The 18,671-nt window shown below is 47.6% G+C and overlaps 2 protein-coding genes across 2 annotated transcripts; both read right to left on the bottom strand.

Annotated features, from left to right (window-relative positions):
- Nucleotides 1–1,378: 1,378 nt before the first annotated feature.
- Nucleotides 1,379–2,410, bottom strand: LOC308044814 (inositol 1,4,5-trisphosphate receptor-interacting protein-like 1; the record flags this gene model as incomplete). Its single annotated transcript, XM_080351690.1, has 1 exon — nucleotides 1,379–2,410. The coding sequence occupies one exon, from the start codon at nucleotides 2,408–2,410 to the stop codon at nucleotides 1,379–1,381; it is 1,032 nt and encodes a 343-aa protein (XP_080207816.1).
- Nucleotides 2,411–9,298: 6,888 nt separating this feature from the next.
- Nucleotides 9,299–10,330, bottom strand: LOC308044716 (inositol 1,4,5-trisphosphate receptor-interacting protein-like 1; the record flags this gene model as incomplete). Its single annotated transcript, XM_080351584.1, has 1 exon — nucleotides 9,299–10,330. One exon carries the CDS (start codon nucleotides 10,328–10,330, stop codon nucleotides 9,299–9,301), a length of 1,032 nt encoding a protein of 343 aa, XP_080207710.1.
- Between the last annotated feature and the right edge of the window lie 8,341 nt (nucleotides 10,331–18,671).

Below are 18,671 nucleotides of genomic sequence, written 5' to 3'. Positions count from 1 at the left end.
GTCTATAGTTACCCAGGTCCTCCTTCCTGTGCTTTTTGAAGACTGGAGCGACATTTGCTTTCCTCCAGTCCTCCGGCACCTCTCCCATGTCCCAAGACTTGGCAAAGATGATGGAGAGTGGTCCAGCAAGGACCTCAGCCAGCTCCCTCAGCACCCGTGGGTGCATCCCTTCTGGACCCATGGATTTATGGATGTCCAGATTGCCTAATTGCTCCCTAACCCAGTTCTCATCAACCGAGGCAAACTCCTCCATTGTCCTGCCTTCCTCTGGGGCCTCAGCGGTACAGGCCTCCTCAGGACAGCTTCTGGCAGAGCAGACAGAGAGAAAGAAGGCATTCAGTAACTCTGCCTTCTCTGTATCTTCTGTTACCAGGACACCCACCTCATTCATCAGTGGGCCTACATCGCCTCTAGTGTTAGTTGTATCTGCCATGTATTTGAAGAAGCTCTTTCTGTTGTCCTTGACCCCTCTCACGAGGTTTAATTCTAAGGAGGCCTTAGCTTTCCTAGTGGCCTCCCTACACCCTCAAACAACAGCCTTATATTCTTCCCAAGTGGCCAGCCCCTCCTTCCATGCTCCGTAAACTCTTCCAATTGAGTTTGCGCAGCAGTTCCCTGTTTAGCCAAGCAGGTCTCCAGGCTCCCTTCCTTGACTTCCTATGTGTCAAGATGCTCTGATCATGAGCTTGGACGAAGCAGTCCCTGAATGCTAACCAACTATCTTGGGCCCCTTTACCTTCAAGTACCTTTTCCCATGGGATTTCCCCTAGCAATTGTTTGAAAAGGCCAAAGTTGGCCCTACTCAAGTCCAGGGTTGTGATTCTGCTTGGTATTCTGTTCCTGCCACTTTCTTAGACAGTTTTACCATATGCTGCTTTTCTTTTTGATAGAAAATGAGGTGCTTTTTTATTTCATTGTACCCATTCCAAATAAAATACTTTGCTCTTCTAGAACTGTCTTGAATTTTCTTTTCATTGTAAATGCACTGGCTTAAGTTTCTAACCTTGAGAGATCTTTCTGGGAGTGTGTTGTCATTCTGTTCCTGAGTGCATAAATGTTACAACTTGTGTAATGATGCGGTTGCTTGGTTTTGTCAGCAGCACTGACGTGCAGTCACTTTATCTAGAGAGAAAAAAGCATGTCATAACAGCTTTCTTCCCTTATACAGAAAAAATCCCTTGTATCTGGGCTTTCAAGACTGTCTAAATCTTCTCAGATTTAAATGCGGATTTCTCTTGTTTATAAAGGGATCTGGCCATATAAGCTTTATTTGTAAAACTCTTTAATCTATGAAATAGTGGAGCATCTAGCTTTCAAAATCCCTTGATCAAGTTTCTTCAGGTAGGCACTAGAAGTCCACAGAAGTCCACACGGTGTCCTAGTCGAGGCTGAGGAAGGACTCGGAGTCATCTAGCGGCACCCCAAAAGTAATCTGAATGGACAGGTTTTCCTGCCCTTTCCGTACGCTGAGCTTGCAGGTGCGTGTGGTGGGCAGCAGCGTCAGCTGGCAGTGGTGTGACAGAGGTATCAGCTTCCAGGCATCTTTCAGCAACATCTGGAACCAGCAGGTGGTTTTCTCGATGTCCAAGTATGAGTTGGTGCACAGGGTGTTGAGGAGGCTGGGGCCTTGACTTCTCAGCTCATCCTCGCTGTGGTGGAGGAAGCACAACCTGTCCCTCATCAGCTGCTCCCTCTTGCACATGCACTGGAGCTGCACACGGAGGCAGGATTCGCTGCTCAGCACGTCCTTCGCAGTGTCCGTCTCCAATAAGAAGGCATGGCCGGGGGGAGGCTGCAGGGGCACCAGCAGTTGGTAGAGGACATTGTCCTCCCGGGCACTCCACCCTTCGTAGACATAGCCCGTCATGATGGCCGGCTGCAGCCGTGGCTTGAAGGTCTTCTCGGAAAGTCTTCGGCAGCTGCTAAGAAGCTCCTCTACCAGGTCCTCCACCAGCCTGCACTTGTCAGCCATGTACGGTGCTGGCAACCAGATGTGATCAGCCACACATCCAGCCAGATCCCCAACGCCGCCATAGTCATCATCATCGTCGTCATCTTCCTCTGCCTCTTCATCTTCTTCTTGACGTTCAGGGCTGCCTTGCTGGCAGCTGCTTTCTGGCGTGTGGCTCCTTTTCCTGGTCCTCCAGCAGAGCCACAGGAGCAGGAGCAGGGCTCCTGCCCCGAAAGCAGACACCCAGAAGCACGACTGGTGGGAGGCAACAGAGAGCAGGACTTCTCTGGCCACCCCATTCTGCTCCAGGGTCTCCACCAAATCTTGCAGCAGCTGAGTCATCTTGCGGCTCAGCTGCTGTGTGAGCTGCTGCACGACACAGTGCAGCTTGTCAATCATCTGCAGGGTGTTGTGGACAAAGTCCAGCACAGCCAGGATGAGGAACACAACGAGAGCCATGGTCTGTAGGACAGGGAAGAGAAGGGGTCTCAGTGGGGCTGGGAAGGAGGGAGCTCGTGGTGGGGGACGCGACACGGGAGCCTCTGGGACCCGGCGACACGAAAGGAGATGGGACAGATGGCGCTGGGATGCACCCGTCCCCGCTCTGTCACAGTACTCAGCCCAAGGTTCTCCCCCAAGTGGCTGGACCCTCACTCCAGCCTGAGACCCCCCCTACCCAGGGTTTGGCATTTCTGCCCCAGCCCTTGTCCAGCCCGGCCCCCCGTGTGTGCACCCACCGCTGGCCCAGGTTGCACTGCAGCCACCCTGCTGCTGGTGCCCCTGGTGACTGCCCTGCCCATTGTGACCCGTCCTCTGTGCTGTCACAGGAGCTCCAGGGGCTGGAGCAAACATTCCCCTGCGGGCCATGGGAAGGACCGTGGTGTGGAGCAGCTATTTACCTGCAGTCCATCCGAGAGACTGTGGTAGAGCAGCTATTTGCCTGTAGCTGAGGAAGAGAACCACGGTGGAGCTTGTCCTGGTTTTGTTACAAACAAGTCCAGTTTCTCTTTTAGTGAATTTTCTTTTCAGCTAAGTTCTTCTAAGTAACTGCACTTTTCTGAAGTTGGCTACATGTTTTTGCAGACAGGAGCGATGGAATGCAAGGTGGCTGATAAGATTGCACTTCCTGTGAGAGGGGCGTATTTGCAAGGAGGGGCAAACAGAACCAGTGACTAAAACTCACCAGCTAAGTATTCTATCCCATCTGCGTCATAACACCGTATAAAAGTGAGAGATCACGGAGGTCTCGCTCTCTTCAATATGGCCGGCATCTGAAGACAACCCTGCCTGTCGTCCTTGTGGTCTGAGGCCTGGTTCCAGTTCATCCTGATCCAGTTCAGGTTTGCTGCGGAGTCCAGCCCAGAACTCCCGGGTGCCTGCCCTGCAGCTGCCGGAGCCGGCTCTGCTGTTGAGCAATGCTGAGCTGTGTGGGGAAGTTCAAGATTGGTTTTGTATATTTTGTATTATTTTCTCTATTTTTTTGTTGCATTAGTAAAGCACTTTTAACTTTTTTGTTGTTGTTGTTCTCAACCTGCAAGTCCCTCTCTCTTTTCCCCCTATTGCCTTTCCTTGGTGGGGAGGGCTTGGAGGGGGGAGGTTGACAGGGAGTATCTGCCACAGTTTATTGTAGCCCTGCAATTAAATGGTGACAAGCTAATTTTCTAAATGAAAAAGAGTGCCATTTGAAAGCAAATTTCAAAATTTTACTTAGAGAACTTTCTGGGGGAAGTTTTATTTTATTTAAAACTAATTGCTTAGCTTGACCTTTATTCATGAAAACATTTATTTCCCCTAGAACCTAATTATCTGTCTCTTCATAAAAGTTGCCATATTCTTATATCAGTATTTCAAGAACTATAGAGATTTGGAAGTTTAAACTCTGCAATGGAATGGAAAATTTATGGTGAAAGGGAACCGAGCTATCTGGACTTAAGGCCAATTTTTTTGTTTCTGCCTACCATCTCTAGGCAATGATAAATCATTAAGGCCTCCATCTCTTCAAAGATATCAGAGAGGCTGTGAGAAATAGTGTGTATAAAAGAAACCACATATCAGTAAATAGCAAAAGGACAACATGCTGTCCAATCGAAGTCTCTGACCCCTGATGCTAGTAAAGGAGATCAGGCCTCCAACTGAACTTACATAACCATGCGGCAATGTTACTTATGACAGCTTAAGGAGGAGGTCGAGAGACTGAGGACCATCATGGAGTGTGAAATAGTATGAAATAGTGGAGCATCTAGCTTTCAAAATCCCTTGGTCAAGTTTCTTCAGGTAGGTACTAGCATGGTAGACCATGGAGAGCAGTGGATATTGTCTACCTGGACTTCGGTAAGGTTTTGAGACCACCTCCCGTAAGATCCTCACAGAGAAGCTGTTGAAGTATGGGCTGGATGAGCAGACAGTGAGGTAGACTGAAAACTGGACGAACAGCTGGGCGCAGAGGGTGGTGATCAACAGCACAAAGTCTAGTTGGTTGGCCAGTAACTCGTGCTATATCCTAGGGGTCAATACTGCGTCCAGTCCTGTTCAGCATCTTCATTAATGATCTAGATGATGGGGCACTGCACCTTCAGCAAGTTTGCCGATGACACAAAACTGGGAGGAGTGGCTGATAGACCAGAGAGTTGTGCTGCCATCCAGAAGGACCTCAGCCAGCTGGAGAAATGGGCCAACATGAACCTCATCAAGTTCAACAAGGAGAAGTGCAAAGTCCTACATGTGGGAAGCAATAGCTCTGAGCACCAGTACATGCTGGGGGTCACCCCGCTGGAAAGCAGTTTGGCAGAAAAGTTCCTGGGGGTCTTGGTGGACACCAAGTTGAACATGAGCCACCAACATGCTCTTGCCACAAAGAAGGCAAATGCTATCCTGGGCTGCATTAGGAGTGGTGTTGCCAGCATTTTGAGGGAGGTGATCTTTCCCCTCTACTCAGCACTGGTGAGGCCATGCCTGGGGTGCTGGGTCCAGTACTGGGCTCCCTAGTACAAGAGAGACAAGAACATACTGGAGATTGTCCAGCAAAGGGCTGCAAAAATTATTAAGGGAGTAGAGCACCTGTCTAATAAGATATGGTTGAGAGAGCTGGGACTGTTCAAACCTCAGAAGAGAAGGCTCAAGGGGATCTTATCCATGTGCATAAATACATGAAAGGAGGGTGCAAAGAAGATAGAGCCAGGCTCTTTTCATCACTGGCACAGGTTGCCCAGAGAAGCTGTGGAGCATCCATCTTGGAGATATTCAAAAGCTGTCTGAACACAGTCCATGGCAACCGTCCCTAGGTGGCCCTGCTTGTTCGAGGAGGCTGGACCAGATGACCTCCAGGGATACCTTCCAACCTGAGCCATTCTGTGATTTTGTACCCATTGTAACTGCTATCCACCTCTAGCTGTAGACCTCTTCCTATCTTCTAGCACTACTCCATGTTCACTAGGCTTTTTCCGTATCACCACAAGTTTTACTTTCACTGCTGGAACCGCAGCACAGCATCCCAGGGCATGCGTCACAGTAGAAAATGCTGCCAGGCTCTCATTGACTCGAATGGCCCTCAGAAGTTTCCATTGGATGATGTTTGGAAAAGATCTCTTTATACCTCTCTAGAAGAGATGGTATAAAGGGAAGGATGGTATAGAAGGGATGACATCTAGTCATAGAAGAGATGACATCTAGTGCCGACGTGGCAATTTTAATGCAGAATAACAGTGATGGTTCGTTTAAAATCTTGGGCATGTTTGGACTGGTTCTGAGTCTAATCAAAATGGTGACTGATTTAGTCAAATTTTGCTGTGTGACTATGCAGCACAGAACCACAGAACCAACCTCTGTTGGTTCACAGAGCTGTATTTACAGGTACATAAAATGCCATGAAACTCTCGCAGGTTGTGCTGCAAAAAGACGTATCTGGAAAACAAGTACAGGCAAATGTACGTGCCCCGTTGGCTGGCAAACACAGTCATGATACTAGCATGGAACTGGAAGCTCACTGAAGTGGAGAGGGCCAATGGGCACTGTTCCAGTAGTCCAGCAGTAAAAGATAAAAACACTCGATGTTTCAGATATGAGTGAAGAGCTGCTGCAGTTTCATAACAGCAGCTGCAAAACGCAAAACATGTAAAAACATGAGAGATCTACTTATAAAGCAGGGAGAACAACAGCAATAGCAAACCAACTCAACAGGAAGCAGCAGAAGAAAGAAGACCAAAGCAAAGCAAGCTCCATGGATGCAAAGCAGGTAAAGAGAAAAGCATTTCCCAAGGCATACCCTGAGCTCTGTATAGAGTGGCTAAGCAGGCCACCAGGAGTGGCTGGAAGCAATATGTTCTGCTTGCCACTTTCTACTGGTCTTCTACAGAAGAGTGCTGCGGGTGCAGAGACGTGCGAGCTGGTTTCATGCCTGCCTTACTAGCTTGGGTACCAGACAGCATGAATGTGTCTACATTGCTGTTGGGATCAAAGTCCAGAGACAACATAAACACTTTCTCATTACTCTGAACCCCTGAGAATAACCTGAGCCTGTCATGTTCAAATAGATTTCTACACCTAGCTTACACGGATGTGTCTAGACCACACTCCAGCTGCAATAAAGAGCATAGCACTTTAAGGAGACCAGTAATACAGTACTGAAGTTGTTCTTCACAGAGCCAACATGCGTGATTTGCTGATGCCCTTCCACTTATGGACTGTGCCCATCTGGACTAAGGCAGAGGGCTCTGCACAGCAGCTTAGATACTCGTAGGGCTTACTAGTTTGGATAAAAGCCGTGCTCACAGAGCGCAACACCTGCCACTCATAACTTTTCCAGAATTAGAAGTGTGATACTCATCACCCTAACTGCATATTAATTCCGCAGTGCTAGCCATGAAGAAGGTAACGCTGGTGAGTATCTGGATTTTTCTGGATTTCTCTCTACAACTCTCTGAAAGGAGGTTGTAGCATGGAGGGTGTTGGTTTCTTCTTCCAATTAACAAGTGATAGGACAAGAGGAAATGGCCTCAAGTTGCACCAGGGGAGGTTTCAATTGGATATAGGGAAAAGTTTCTCCACAGAAAGGGTTATCAGTCATTGGAACAGGCTGCCCAGGGAAGTGGTGGAGTCACCATCCCTGGAGGTGTTTAAAGGACGTTTAGACGAGGTTCTTAGGGACATGGTTTAGTGCCAGAGTTAGGTTATGGTTGGAGTTGATGATCTTAAGGGTCTCTTTCAATCAAAATGATTCTATGAAATGGTTCTATTAAATTGTCTAAACAGTTGATACAAGAGTATGGTCTTTGTCTCTTGTCACTTTCAGCCAAAAAGGACAGGATAGTCACACACAGCGTTTATTGTAACAACAGTTTATTTTCAGGAAGGGCAGTGTTCGACCCATTCATTCACACGCCCAGGCCCAACACTCACATATCATACATATGGGGGCAGTTTTCCAGCCTGAGATGTCATTCTCACTGGCCTGGGCTATCAATGCTTACGCTCATAAATAACATACTTCTGTATAACCTGTCCAAGACCCTTTAGCTGGGACCACACATCCCGCTGTTCCCACAGTGGTGTGGCTTAAGAGGGCCCGCAATGCACTCTATGGGGTAAAAGGGCAAGGAAATGCAGAAGTCCACACGGTGTCCTAGTCGAGGCTGAGGAAGGACTCGGAGTCATCTGGCGGCACCCCAAAAGTCATCTGAATGGGCAGGTTTTCCTGCCCTTTCCATAGGCTAAGTATAGAGCATATATGAGCATATAGCAATATACTTTGATTTCTCTTATTGAAGAACAAATTTCTTTTGTACTGAGTAATATTTTTAACATATCAGGGCATTCTGAACCACAGAATCACAGAATGTTATGCATTGGAAGGGATCTCAAAAGATCATCTAGTTCAATCCCCCTGCTGGAGCAGGAACACCTAGATGAGGTTACACAGGAAGGTGTCCAGGCGCGTTCCAATGTTTCCAGAGTAGGAGACTCCACAACCTCCCTGGGCAGCCTGTTCCAGTGCTCTGGCACCCTCACTATGAAGAAGTTTCTTCTCATATTTAAGTGGAACCTCTTATGTTCCAGTTTGTACCCGTTGCCCCTTGTCCTGTCATTGGTTGTCACCGAGAACATCCTGGCTTTTACCTCCTGACACTCATCCTTTACATATTTATAAATATTAATGAGGTCAACCCTGAGTCTCCTCCAAGCTAAAAAGAGGCTCCCTCAGCCTTTCCTCATACGGGAAATGCTCCACTCCCTTAATCATCCACTAGATACAGGCCTCCAGCTGGACTCTGTTCCATTCACCACAACTCTCTGGCTTCTTTCCTTCTGCCAGTTCACAGTCCACCTCACTACCCGATCACCCAGACCACACTTCCTCAGTTTAGCTGTGAGGATGCTGTGAGAGACTGTGTCAAATGCTTTCATGAAGTCAAGGTAGACCACATCCACCGCTCTGCCATCATCTATCCAGCTGGTTCTGTCCTCATAAAAGGCGATGAGGTTGGTGAAACATGACTTCCCCTTGGTGAAGCCATGTTGACTGCCCCTAATGACCTTGGCACATCCTTGATATGCCTTGAGATGGCACCAAGGATAAGTTGTTCCATCACTTTCCAAGGGATGGAGGTGAGGCTGACCGGTCTATAGTTACCCAGGTCCTCCTTCCTGTGCTTTTTGAAGACTGGAGCGACATTTGCTTTCCTCCAGTCCTCCGGCACCTCTCCCATGTCCCAAGACTTGGCAAAGATGATGGAGAGTGGTCCAGCAAGGACCTCAGCCAGCTCCCTCAGCACCCGTGGGTGCATCCCTTCTGGACCCATGGATTTATGGATGTCCAGATTGCCTAATTGCTCCCTAACCCAGTTCTCATCAACCGAGGCAAACTCCTCCATTGTCCTGCCTTCCTCTGGGGCCTCAGCGGTACGGGGCTCCTCAGGACAGCTTCTGGCAGAGCAGACAGAGAGAAAGAAGGCATTCAGTAACTCTGCCTTCTCTATATCTTCTGTCACCAGGGCACCCACCTCGTTCATCAGTGGGCCTACATCGTCTCTAGTGTTAGTTGTATCTGCCATGTATTTGAAGAAGCTCTTTCTGTTGTCCTTGACCCCTCTCACGAGGTTTAATTCTAAGGAGGCCTTAGCTTTCCTAGTTGCCTCCCTACAGAAAAAAAGCCTTGTATCTGGGCTTTCAAGACCGTCTAAATCTTCTCAGATTTAAATGCGGATTTCTCTTGTTTATAAAGGGATCTGGCCATATAAGTTTTATTTGTAAAACTCTTTAATCTATGAAATAGTGGAGCATCTAGCTTTCAAAATTCCTTAATCAAGTTTCTTCAGGTAGGCACTAGAAGTCCACAGAAGTCCACACGGTATCCTAGTCGAGGCTGAGGAAGGACTCGGAGTCATCTAGCGGCACCCCAAAAGTAATCTGAATGGACAGGTTTTCCTGCCCTTTCCGTACGCTGAGCTTGCAGGTGCGTGTGGTGGGCAGCAGCGTCAGCTGGCAGTGGTGTGACAGAGGTATCAGCTTCCAGGCATCTTTCAGCAACATCTGGAACCAGCAGGTGGTTTTCTCGATGTCCAAGTATGAGTTGGTGCACAGGGTGTTGAGGAGGCTGGGGCCTTGACTTCTCAGCTCATCCTCGCTGTGGTGGAGGAAGCACAACCTGTCCCTCATCAGCTGCTCCCTCTTGCACATGCACTGGAGCTGCACACGGAGGCAGGATTCGCTGCTCAGCACGTCCTTCGCAGTGTCCGTCTCCAATAAGAAGGCATGGCCGGGGGGAGGCTGCAGGGGCACCAGCAGTTGGTAGAGGACATTGTCCTCCCGGGCACTCCACCCTTCGTAGACATAGCCCGTCATGATGGCCGGCTGCAGCCGTGGCTTGAAGGTCTTCTCGGAAAGTCTTCGGCAGCTGCTAAGAAGCTCCTCTACCAGGTCCTCCACCAGCCTGCACTTGTCAGCCATGTACGGTGCTGGCAACCAGATGTGGTCAGCCACACATCCAGCCAGATCCCCAACGCCGCCATAGTCATCATCATCGTCGTCATCTTCTTCTGCCTCTTCATCCTCTTCTTGACGTTCAGGGCTGCCTTGCTGGCAGCTGCTTTCTGGCTTGTGGCTCCTTTTCCTGGTCCTCCAGCAGAGCCACAGGAGCAGGAGCAGGGCTCCTGCCCCGAAAGCAGACACCCAGAAGCACGACTGGTGGGAGGCAACAGAGAGCAGGACTTCTCTGGCCACCCCATTCTGCTCCAGGGTCTCCACCAAATCTTGCAGCAGCTGAGTCATCTTGCAGCTCAGCTGCTGTGTGAGCTGCTGCACGACACAGTGCAGCCTGTCAATCATCTGCAGGGTGTTGTGGACAAAGTCCAGCACAGCCAGGATGAGGAACACAACGAGAGCCATGGTCTGTAGGACAGGGAAGAGAAGGGGTCTCAGTGGGGCTGGGAAAGAGGGAGCTCGTGGTGGGGGACGCGACACGGGAGCCTCTGGGACCTGGCGACACGAAAGGAGATGGGACAGATGGCGCTAGGATGCACCCGTCCCCGCTCTGTCACAGTACTCAGCCCAAGGTTCTCCCCCAAGTGGCTGGACCCTCACTCCAGCCTGAGACCCCCCTACCCAGGGTTTGGCATTTCTGCCCCAGCCCTTGTCCAGCCCGGCCCGCCGTGTGTGCACCCACCGCTGGCCCAGGTTGCACTGCAGCCACCCTGCTGCTGGTGCCCCTGGTGACTGCCCTGCCCATTGTGACCCGTCCTCTGTGCTGTCACAGGAGCTCCAGGGGCTGGAGCAAACATTCCCCTGCGGGCCATGGGAAGGACTATGGTGTGGAGCAACTATTTACCTGCAGTCCATCAGAGAGATTGTGGTAGAGCAGCTATTTGCCTGTAGCTGAGGAAGAGAACCACGGTGGAGCTTGTCCTGGTTTTGTTACAAACAAGTCCAGTTTCTCTTTTAGTGAATTTTCTTTTCAGCTAAGTTCTTCTAAGTAACTGCACTTTTCTGAAGTTGGCTACATGTTTTTGCAGACAGGAGCGATGGAATGCAAGGTGGCTGGTAAGAATGCACATCCTGTGAGAGGGGCGTATTTGCAAGGAGGGGCGAACAGAACCAGTGACTAAAACCAACCAGCTAAGTATTCCACCCCATCTGCGTCATAACACCGTATAAAAGTGAGAGATCACGGAGGTCTCGCTCTCTTCAATATGGCCGGCATCTGAAGACAACCCTGCCTGTCGTCCCTGTGGTCTGAGGCCTGGTTCCAGTTCATCCTGATCCAGTTCAGGTTTGCTGCGGAGTCCAGCCCAGAACTCCCGGGTGCCTGCCCTGCAGCTGCCGGAGCCGGCTCTGCTGTTGAGCAATGCTGAGCTGTGTGGGGAAGTTCAAGATTGGTTTTGTATATTGTGTATTATTTTCTCTATTTTTTTGTTGCATTAGTAAAGCACTTTTAACTTTTTTTTGTTGTTGTTTTCAACCTGCAAGTCCCTCTCTCTCTTCCTCCTATTGCTTTTCCTTGGTGGAGAGGGCTTGGAGGGGGGAGGTTGACAGAGAGTATCTGCCACGGTTTATTGTAGCCCTGCAATTAAATGGTGACAAGCTAATTTTCTAAATGAAAAAGAGTGCCATTTGAAAGCAAATTTCAAAATTTTACTTAGAGAACCTCCTGGGGGAAGTTTTATTTTATTTAAAACTAATTGCTTAGCTTGACCTTTATTCATGAAAACATTTATTTCCCCTAGAACCTAATTATCTGTCTCTTCATAAAAGTTGCCATATTCTTCTATCAGTATTTCAAGAACTATAGAGATTTGGAAGTTTAAACTCTGCAATGGAATGGAAAATTTATGGTGAAAGGGAACCGAGCTATCTGGACTTAAGGCCAATTTTTTTGTTTCTGCCTACCATCTCCAGGCAATGATGAATCATTAAGGCTTCCTTGTCTTCAAAGATATCAGAGAGGCTGTGAGAAATAGTGTATATAAAAGAAACCACAGGTCAGTAAACAGCAAAATCAAATCAAAGTCTCTGGCTCCTGATGCTCCTGGGCTGGCAGAGTAGACAGTGAGGTAGATTGAAAACTGGACGAACATCTGAGCCCAGAGGGTAGTGATCAGCAGCACAAAGTGTAGTTGATTGGCCAGTAAATAGCGCTCTATCCTAGGGGTCAATACTGCGTCCAGTCCTGTTCAACATCTTCATTAATGACCTAGATGATGGGGCACTGCACCTTCAGCAAGTTTGCTGATGACACAAAACTGGGAGGAGTGGCTGATAGACCAGAGAGTTGTGCTGCCATCCAGAAGGACCTCAGCCAGCTGGAGAAATGAGCCAACATGAACCTCATCAAGTTCAACAAGGAGAAGTGCAAAGTCCTGCATGTGGGAAGCAATAGCTCTGAGCACCAGTACATGCTGGGGGTCACCCCGCTGGAAAGCAGTTTGGCAGAAAAGTTCCTGGGGGTCTTGGTGGACACCAAGTTGAACATGAGCCACCAGCGTGCTCTTGCCACAAAGAAGGCAAATGCTATCCTGGGCTGCATTAGGAGTGGTGTTGCCAGCATTTTGAGGGAGGTGATCTTTCCCCTCTACTTAGCACTGGAGTAGAGGGTCCAGCGGCTAATGAAGGAGATCAGGTCTCAAACTGATCTTACATCACTGTGTGGCAATGTTACTTATGAAAACCTAAGGAGGAAGTCGAGAGACTGAGAACCATCATGGAGTGTGAGATGGAGACTGATGGGTGGAGTAACTCCCTTGCCTGCCAGTCAAAAAGGCCCCAGGGAGACAACCCCAAAAGGTGATAGACCCCCCACCCTGTCAGGTATAGGGGGGAGACCTGAGATGGCCCCTGTCCTGTGGCTGTCAGGCAGAGGCAGATAACCAAAAAGGTGAGGAGGGTTGGAAGCGAGTTCCAGTTCGGCATCATGGGCAACCCCCCTGTCTGCCTGCTTTGCTTCTCCAGGTGGCCCTCCGTAATAGGTTTGAGGCCCTGGATCTTGAAGGAGAGGTAGGTGAGAATGTGGTGCAAGGCCCGCCTCCAAGTTCACATAGGAAGGGGTGGTTGACTTCATAACTTAAGATTTCCCCCGATAAGAAAGAAAGAAGGGTAACTGTAGTAGGCAATTCCCTTCTGAGACAGACAGAGCGCCTGATATGCAGAATTGACCCTCATCATAGGGAAGTATGTAGTCTACTTGGAGCCCGGGTCAGGGGTATCACCAGGGCACTCCCCAACCTGGTGTACCCAACAGACTACTAGCCACTGCTGATCTTCCAGACAGGTGGGGAGGAAGCTGCATCTCCTAGTCTGAGGGGAATGAAGAAAGATTTCAAGGCCTTGGGATGGTTGGTGAAAGAGTCTGGGGCGCAAGTTATTTCCTCTTCCCCCCTTCCGTTTTCGGGTGCTGACGTGGGATGGAATAGAAGAAATCAGTCCATAAATGATTGGCTACAAGACTGGTGCAACAGGCAGGGCTTTGGGTTCTTTGATAATGGCTGGTTTTATAAGACACCAGTCCAGACAGTGATACATGGGAAAGGTTTATCTCACAGGGGCAAAAGGATGCTGGGACAGGAATTAGCAGGGCTCATTTGGAGAGCTTTAAACTAAATTCGAAGGGGAATGGGGTTGTAGCTGGGCTTGCATCAGTGGGGCAGCACGCTAGAATTGATGAAGAACAGGAGGCCTCCCATACCCATAGGGTGAAATCAGTGTGCTCAGCTCATTCCCTGAAATGCCTGTACAACAATGTGTGCAGCATGGGCAATAAGCAGGACTTAGAAACCTGTGTTCAGTCAGGAGAATATGATGTGGTGGCAATTACAGAGACATGGTGGGACAGCACACATGACTGGAATGTGGTCTTGGATGACTAAATCCTTCTCAGGAAAGACAGGCCAGCCAGGCAAGGTGGTGGAGTTGCTCTTTACGTGAGAGAGCAACTACAATGTATTGAGTACTGTCCAGGCATGGATGAGGAGCGAGTTGAGAGACTGTGGGTGAGAATTAAGGGGCAGGCTGGCAGGGGTGATATTGTTGTGGGTGTCTATTACAGGCCACCAGATCAGGGTGAGGAAATTGATGAGACCTTCTACAGGCAGCTGAGAGCAGCCTCACAGTCACAGGCCCTGGTTGCAGTGGGGGATTTTAACTTCCCTGATGTTTGCTGGAAGGACTACTCAGCCAGCCACAGTCCAGGAGGTTCCTCCAGTGCCTTGACGATAACTTTCTGAAGCAAATGGTGGATGAGCTGACTAGGAGAGGTGCATTGCTGGACCTCATCCTCACTAACATGGAGGGTCTGGTTGAAGCAGTAAAGGTTGAGGGCTGCCTTGGCTACCATGAGACCTCATAGTTTTTTACTTTCTATCTGTGCTATTTAATCTGTATCAAACTATGTAAAGACAACACATCTCTTGCTTGTTCTTTGTTTTTAAAATAGGGGTATTTTTGAAGTCTCACACCCAGTTCTTGTTTTCACTTTTCTTTATGAGCTGGCTGCATCCCTTAAGGTGTCAATTAAGCCCAGTATCTGCTTTCTATGTCTTTCTTTATGCATCATGTTATATATGTTTGTGGGTTGTTTTGTCATTTTATAAAGAAAACTTTATAAGTCTGTAAGGCTTCAGCAATGTGCATACCTGAAGGGTGACTGCTGGCCCACCCTGTCCTCCAAGATCTGTATGGAAAAATTACACACAGTCAGAATTTTATACAATATTCTGCTCTGTAGTAAAAATAACCCTTTAGGTGCATCGGAACTGTACAATGATCTTTGCAGTAGCTGATGCTAACAGTGCAATTAGAAGACTGGCAATATGCATTCTGTTTCAGCCTGTGACAGCCTTCAGTGGACATTTAACTGCACATTAAATCCTGATTTTTAAGCAGGACTTTAAGTCAATAGGAAATCCCTCAAATTACCCCAACTATCCTACTGTCTTTTTTCCATCAATCAGCTTGGTACCCTTACAATTTCTTTATCTGCACTCCTCTATCCTCTTTTTAATTTACGGCTATATCAAATCTTTATTGGTATCACACAAAAGTCTGTTGGATACTCTTAACCAAGGCCCTGAAATGTCTATTTAAACAAACATCCAACTAACAGGAAGTGCAAACCATTATAAATTAGACTTAATGTCAGTTTCAGCAGTTTTTGAAATCTGTCCTACATCATATTCGATTGTGAAACTCTACCAGGTTAAGAACTGCGAGTAAGAAGCTATGGTGCACTTAAAAAAACTATGTTGTAGTAGAAAGTTATCAGATGACCTCCTTCCTGTTAAGGATAAAGATCAGGTACATCATCTTCCTGTTGCTTTTCAGAGGTACTTCTGTGTAACTTCTGATGTAAATCATGAGCTTATAGCCTCCTCTGGTATACAATCACTTGGACTGATTTTTGCATGACCATAAAGGCAGGTCTTACTCTTTACTGATAGCTCAGCATTCACATTAGCCTCATACACCCTAGAGTTAAAGTACAGCCACAATGTATTTATAATAAATAAGAGTTTTATGTAACCCACTTCATCTAATTAATTATTTCTCTAGATATGCTGAAAATGAAAAAACTTAAAACCTTAACTACTACTTTAAACAAAGCTCAGACCTGTGGAATTTATCCTGTGATTTGCTGGTAACAGAGGTGACTGACAAAATGATGGGACACCTGACAAGTCTGACACATGAAGCATGAACCTCATGTAGTTGGCTTGTCTAATGGTCCACTGCACCCTCACCATTCCTTCGCCTGACCGCGATTCCTGCTTAACAAATTGGCTCATCAATTGAGGTTGAGAAGACAGGGAGAGAATGCCTGCTTGGGGAAGTTTCTCTACAGGACACACAGTTCAGCATTGTAATTCTTCCTCCAATGTGTGACTGGACACAGATGTTTAGATGACTTTACAAATATGACCTAATCCTATGGGCAAGGGAGAACTTAAGTGGAATACATCTAGTTCATAGCAGTGTGACCTGGAAGGACAACTGGGTCGGAAGTGACAATAACAACATGAAAATCAAGGAATATAAATTAAGCTGTTAAGCTTCCTAGCATTAAATCTTATTTTAAAAAATTGTTTAAATCTACTTTTAGAGAGGGCCTTTGTGCTTTTTCCCTGTGCAGCGCTACATCCCCTAGCTGAAATCAAATACCAAGCCTTGCTACTGTAAATTGGTAAAACGAAAATAGAAATTATGCCTATGATGAGGGAAAGAAAAAAAAAAAATTGTGGCATTTAAGCCTTTTATAACTGAGGCAGCGCAGATGTTATACATTTGTCTCAGCCCTTGTATCCTGTTTTGAAAACCAGCCACAGATTTCTGGTTCAACAGCAACAGAGGCTGTACTTTCATTGCCTTGGAGGCTTTAGGGTATGTGGTTCTTCCCTCAGTTCTTGATGTCTCCAAGGGAATGGATCAGTGAACTGACCCAGGTTAAAACTCTTGGCAAAACAGAAACAAGACTATTTTTAACCTGGATCTATTCCCTGACACGGTCACTATGTTGCTCCACAAACAGGGCAGCTGAGGGTGTGGTAAAAACGGAAATGAGCTTGGATGGGGCAGCCGGGAAGCAGGAAACCTTTCAGACAGTGCTGTCATTAAAGCCCATGTTTCATGGTACTCAGCTTGTCATGAGGCAGCTGTTGAGATCTGGAATCCTTCTTGCTGCAAAATATATATATATATTTTTTTTTCTTTTCTTTTCTTTGATGAGGTGCTCAAATGGGTGGCTGCCACACTCCTCACACTGCAGAGGGCACAGGTGACACACGCATGTTCCCATCATGCTGTAAAGCCAGGAGCTTCCCCTCTGAAACAGTGATTGAAGTGATAGCAAAGGAATACTTAAATATATGGGAGTTATGTGGTAACCACGGTTACATTGTATTAAGAACACTTGAAGCCTTAATATCTAATAATTTTGTTTAAATGCCATTCATAGTATTCCAACTATTAATTGCTACTGTACATACCATTGTAGTGTCTACTGACTATGTAGGCCTTTTGTTAACATACAGGACAACAAATTATGGCTCAAAATATTATTTGGCTATGTCAACTAAAGAGTAAAAAGACTACTGCTAATCTAAAGTAGGGAATACACACAATGTCAGAGGAGATGCAGCAACACCAGTGGAGTTTTATAGGCCTTTCCTTTGAATATTTAGTATGTTAAGGCCCTGAAGCAGAGTACCTCTGAGCTGATGATGTTCATGCTGAGCATCTGCCCACAGGTGCACTGAGCCCATCACTTCCTTGCAGTTGTGCATCTGAACCCTGAGGTAAGATTTAGCCTGCCTGCGTAAAAGCATACTAGTGTTTCTTAATACACTATAAGAACATCAATATTATTTTACTATTCTTAGGATTATGAAATTATACCTACTGCTATATTTGTACACAATTTTTCACATTATGTTCATACATTAAATATATTTTAACTTAAAAAGGACATTACTGCGGCCTTCTTTCTACCGCTCCTCCTGATTCATTGGCTACTCCTTTTGTTGTGCCAGTATAAATGTTTTAATGGAGAAGAGGAATAAAAACATGGCAGGGAGGATACAGTCCAACATTTGTTGATGAGATCAAGCAAGACAAAGGTCAGGACAACTGCAGCAAAGTGGGGACTGTTACAGGAATTGGTCAATAATAATACTTCTCACTGATTTGGTTAGTTTCTTTCTAGAAAGAAGGTCATGGCCAGGCTGTTGTCCTTGTAGCCGTGTTAAACCATATGGAGGGACAAAAGCATTTTAAACTGCTCAGCAAATGTTTGACATAGGACTAGGACAAAACTGGTTCCTTATTCCACCCCTGATTTTCATGCTTGTGTCCCCTGTACCAAATATGCCCCAATGGCGGTCTATCCAGCTGTGCACGTGCAGAGGTTCAGGTAGGGAGGAGGAAGCCAGTGGGCTCAGAAGAGCCTGCTGGCAGCCGGGCCTGTTGCTGCAGGCTGGTCTCAGCAAGAGGCTGCGATGGTGTCTCTTCAATAACACGCACTAAAGAAGCGCAAGTGAAAGGCTCACAAGGCGGCTGGTGCGACCTGGAGCGCAGAGCCCTCGGGAAAGCCCGAGTGATGGAGCATCCGACCCTCGCCGACTTCACGTCCCGCTCACCCTCAGGAGACGCGCTGCATTTGGGTTTGCCGAAACGAGTTCTGCAATGCAGAGCCAGCCCCAGTTCCTCCTAGCCACCGGTGGCTAATTTCTCACTCACAGTGACCATGCCTTTATCACAGAATCATAGCGTGTTTTGGGTTGGAAGGGATCTTCAAAAGTTATCTAGTCCAACCCCCTGCACTGAGCAGGGACATCTTCAACTAGATCAGGTTGCTCAGAGCCCCGTCCAGCCTGGCCTGGAATGTCTCCAGGGATGGGGCATCTACCACCTCTCTGGGAAACCTGGGACAGTGTTTCATCACCCTCACTGTAAAAAATTTCCTCATCTCTGGCTTGAATGTCCCTTCCTTTAGTTTAAAATCACCTCCCCTTGTCTTATCGCCACCAGGCCCCGCTAAAAAGACTGCCCTACCACTTCTAAATACAAGTGACATTTCCGTGAAGGGAAAATGCTGCAGAAGTGACCCTAGAGTGCTCTGCCAGTCCATGCGGCAGTAACCCCCGCACAGACCCTCAGGCCGAGCAGACGGTAACGGCAGCGCCGCCGTCCTTTTCCCGCCCCGCGCATGCGCCCTGCCGACCTCCCCCCTCCGAAATCCCCGGTGGCG

The sequence above is a fragment of the Nesoenas mayeri genome (assembly GCF_963082525.1).
Source record: "Nesoenas mayeri genome assembly, chromosome: 1".
Taxonomy (NCBI): domain Eukaryota; kingdom Metazoa; phylum Chordata; class Aves; order Columbiformes; family Columbidae; genus Nesoenas; species Nesoenas mayeri.
This window is presented reverse-complemented; position numbering and strand designations above follow the sequence as displayed.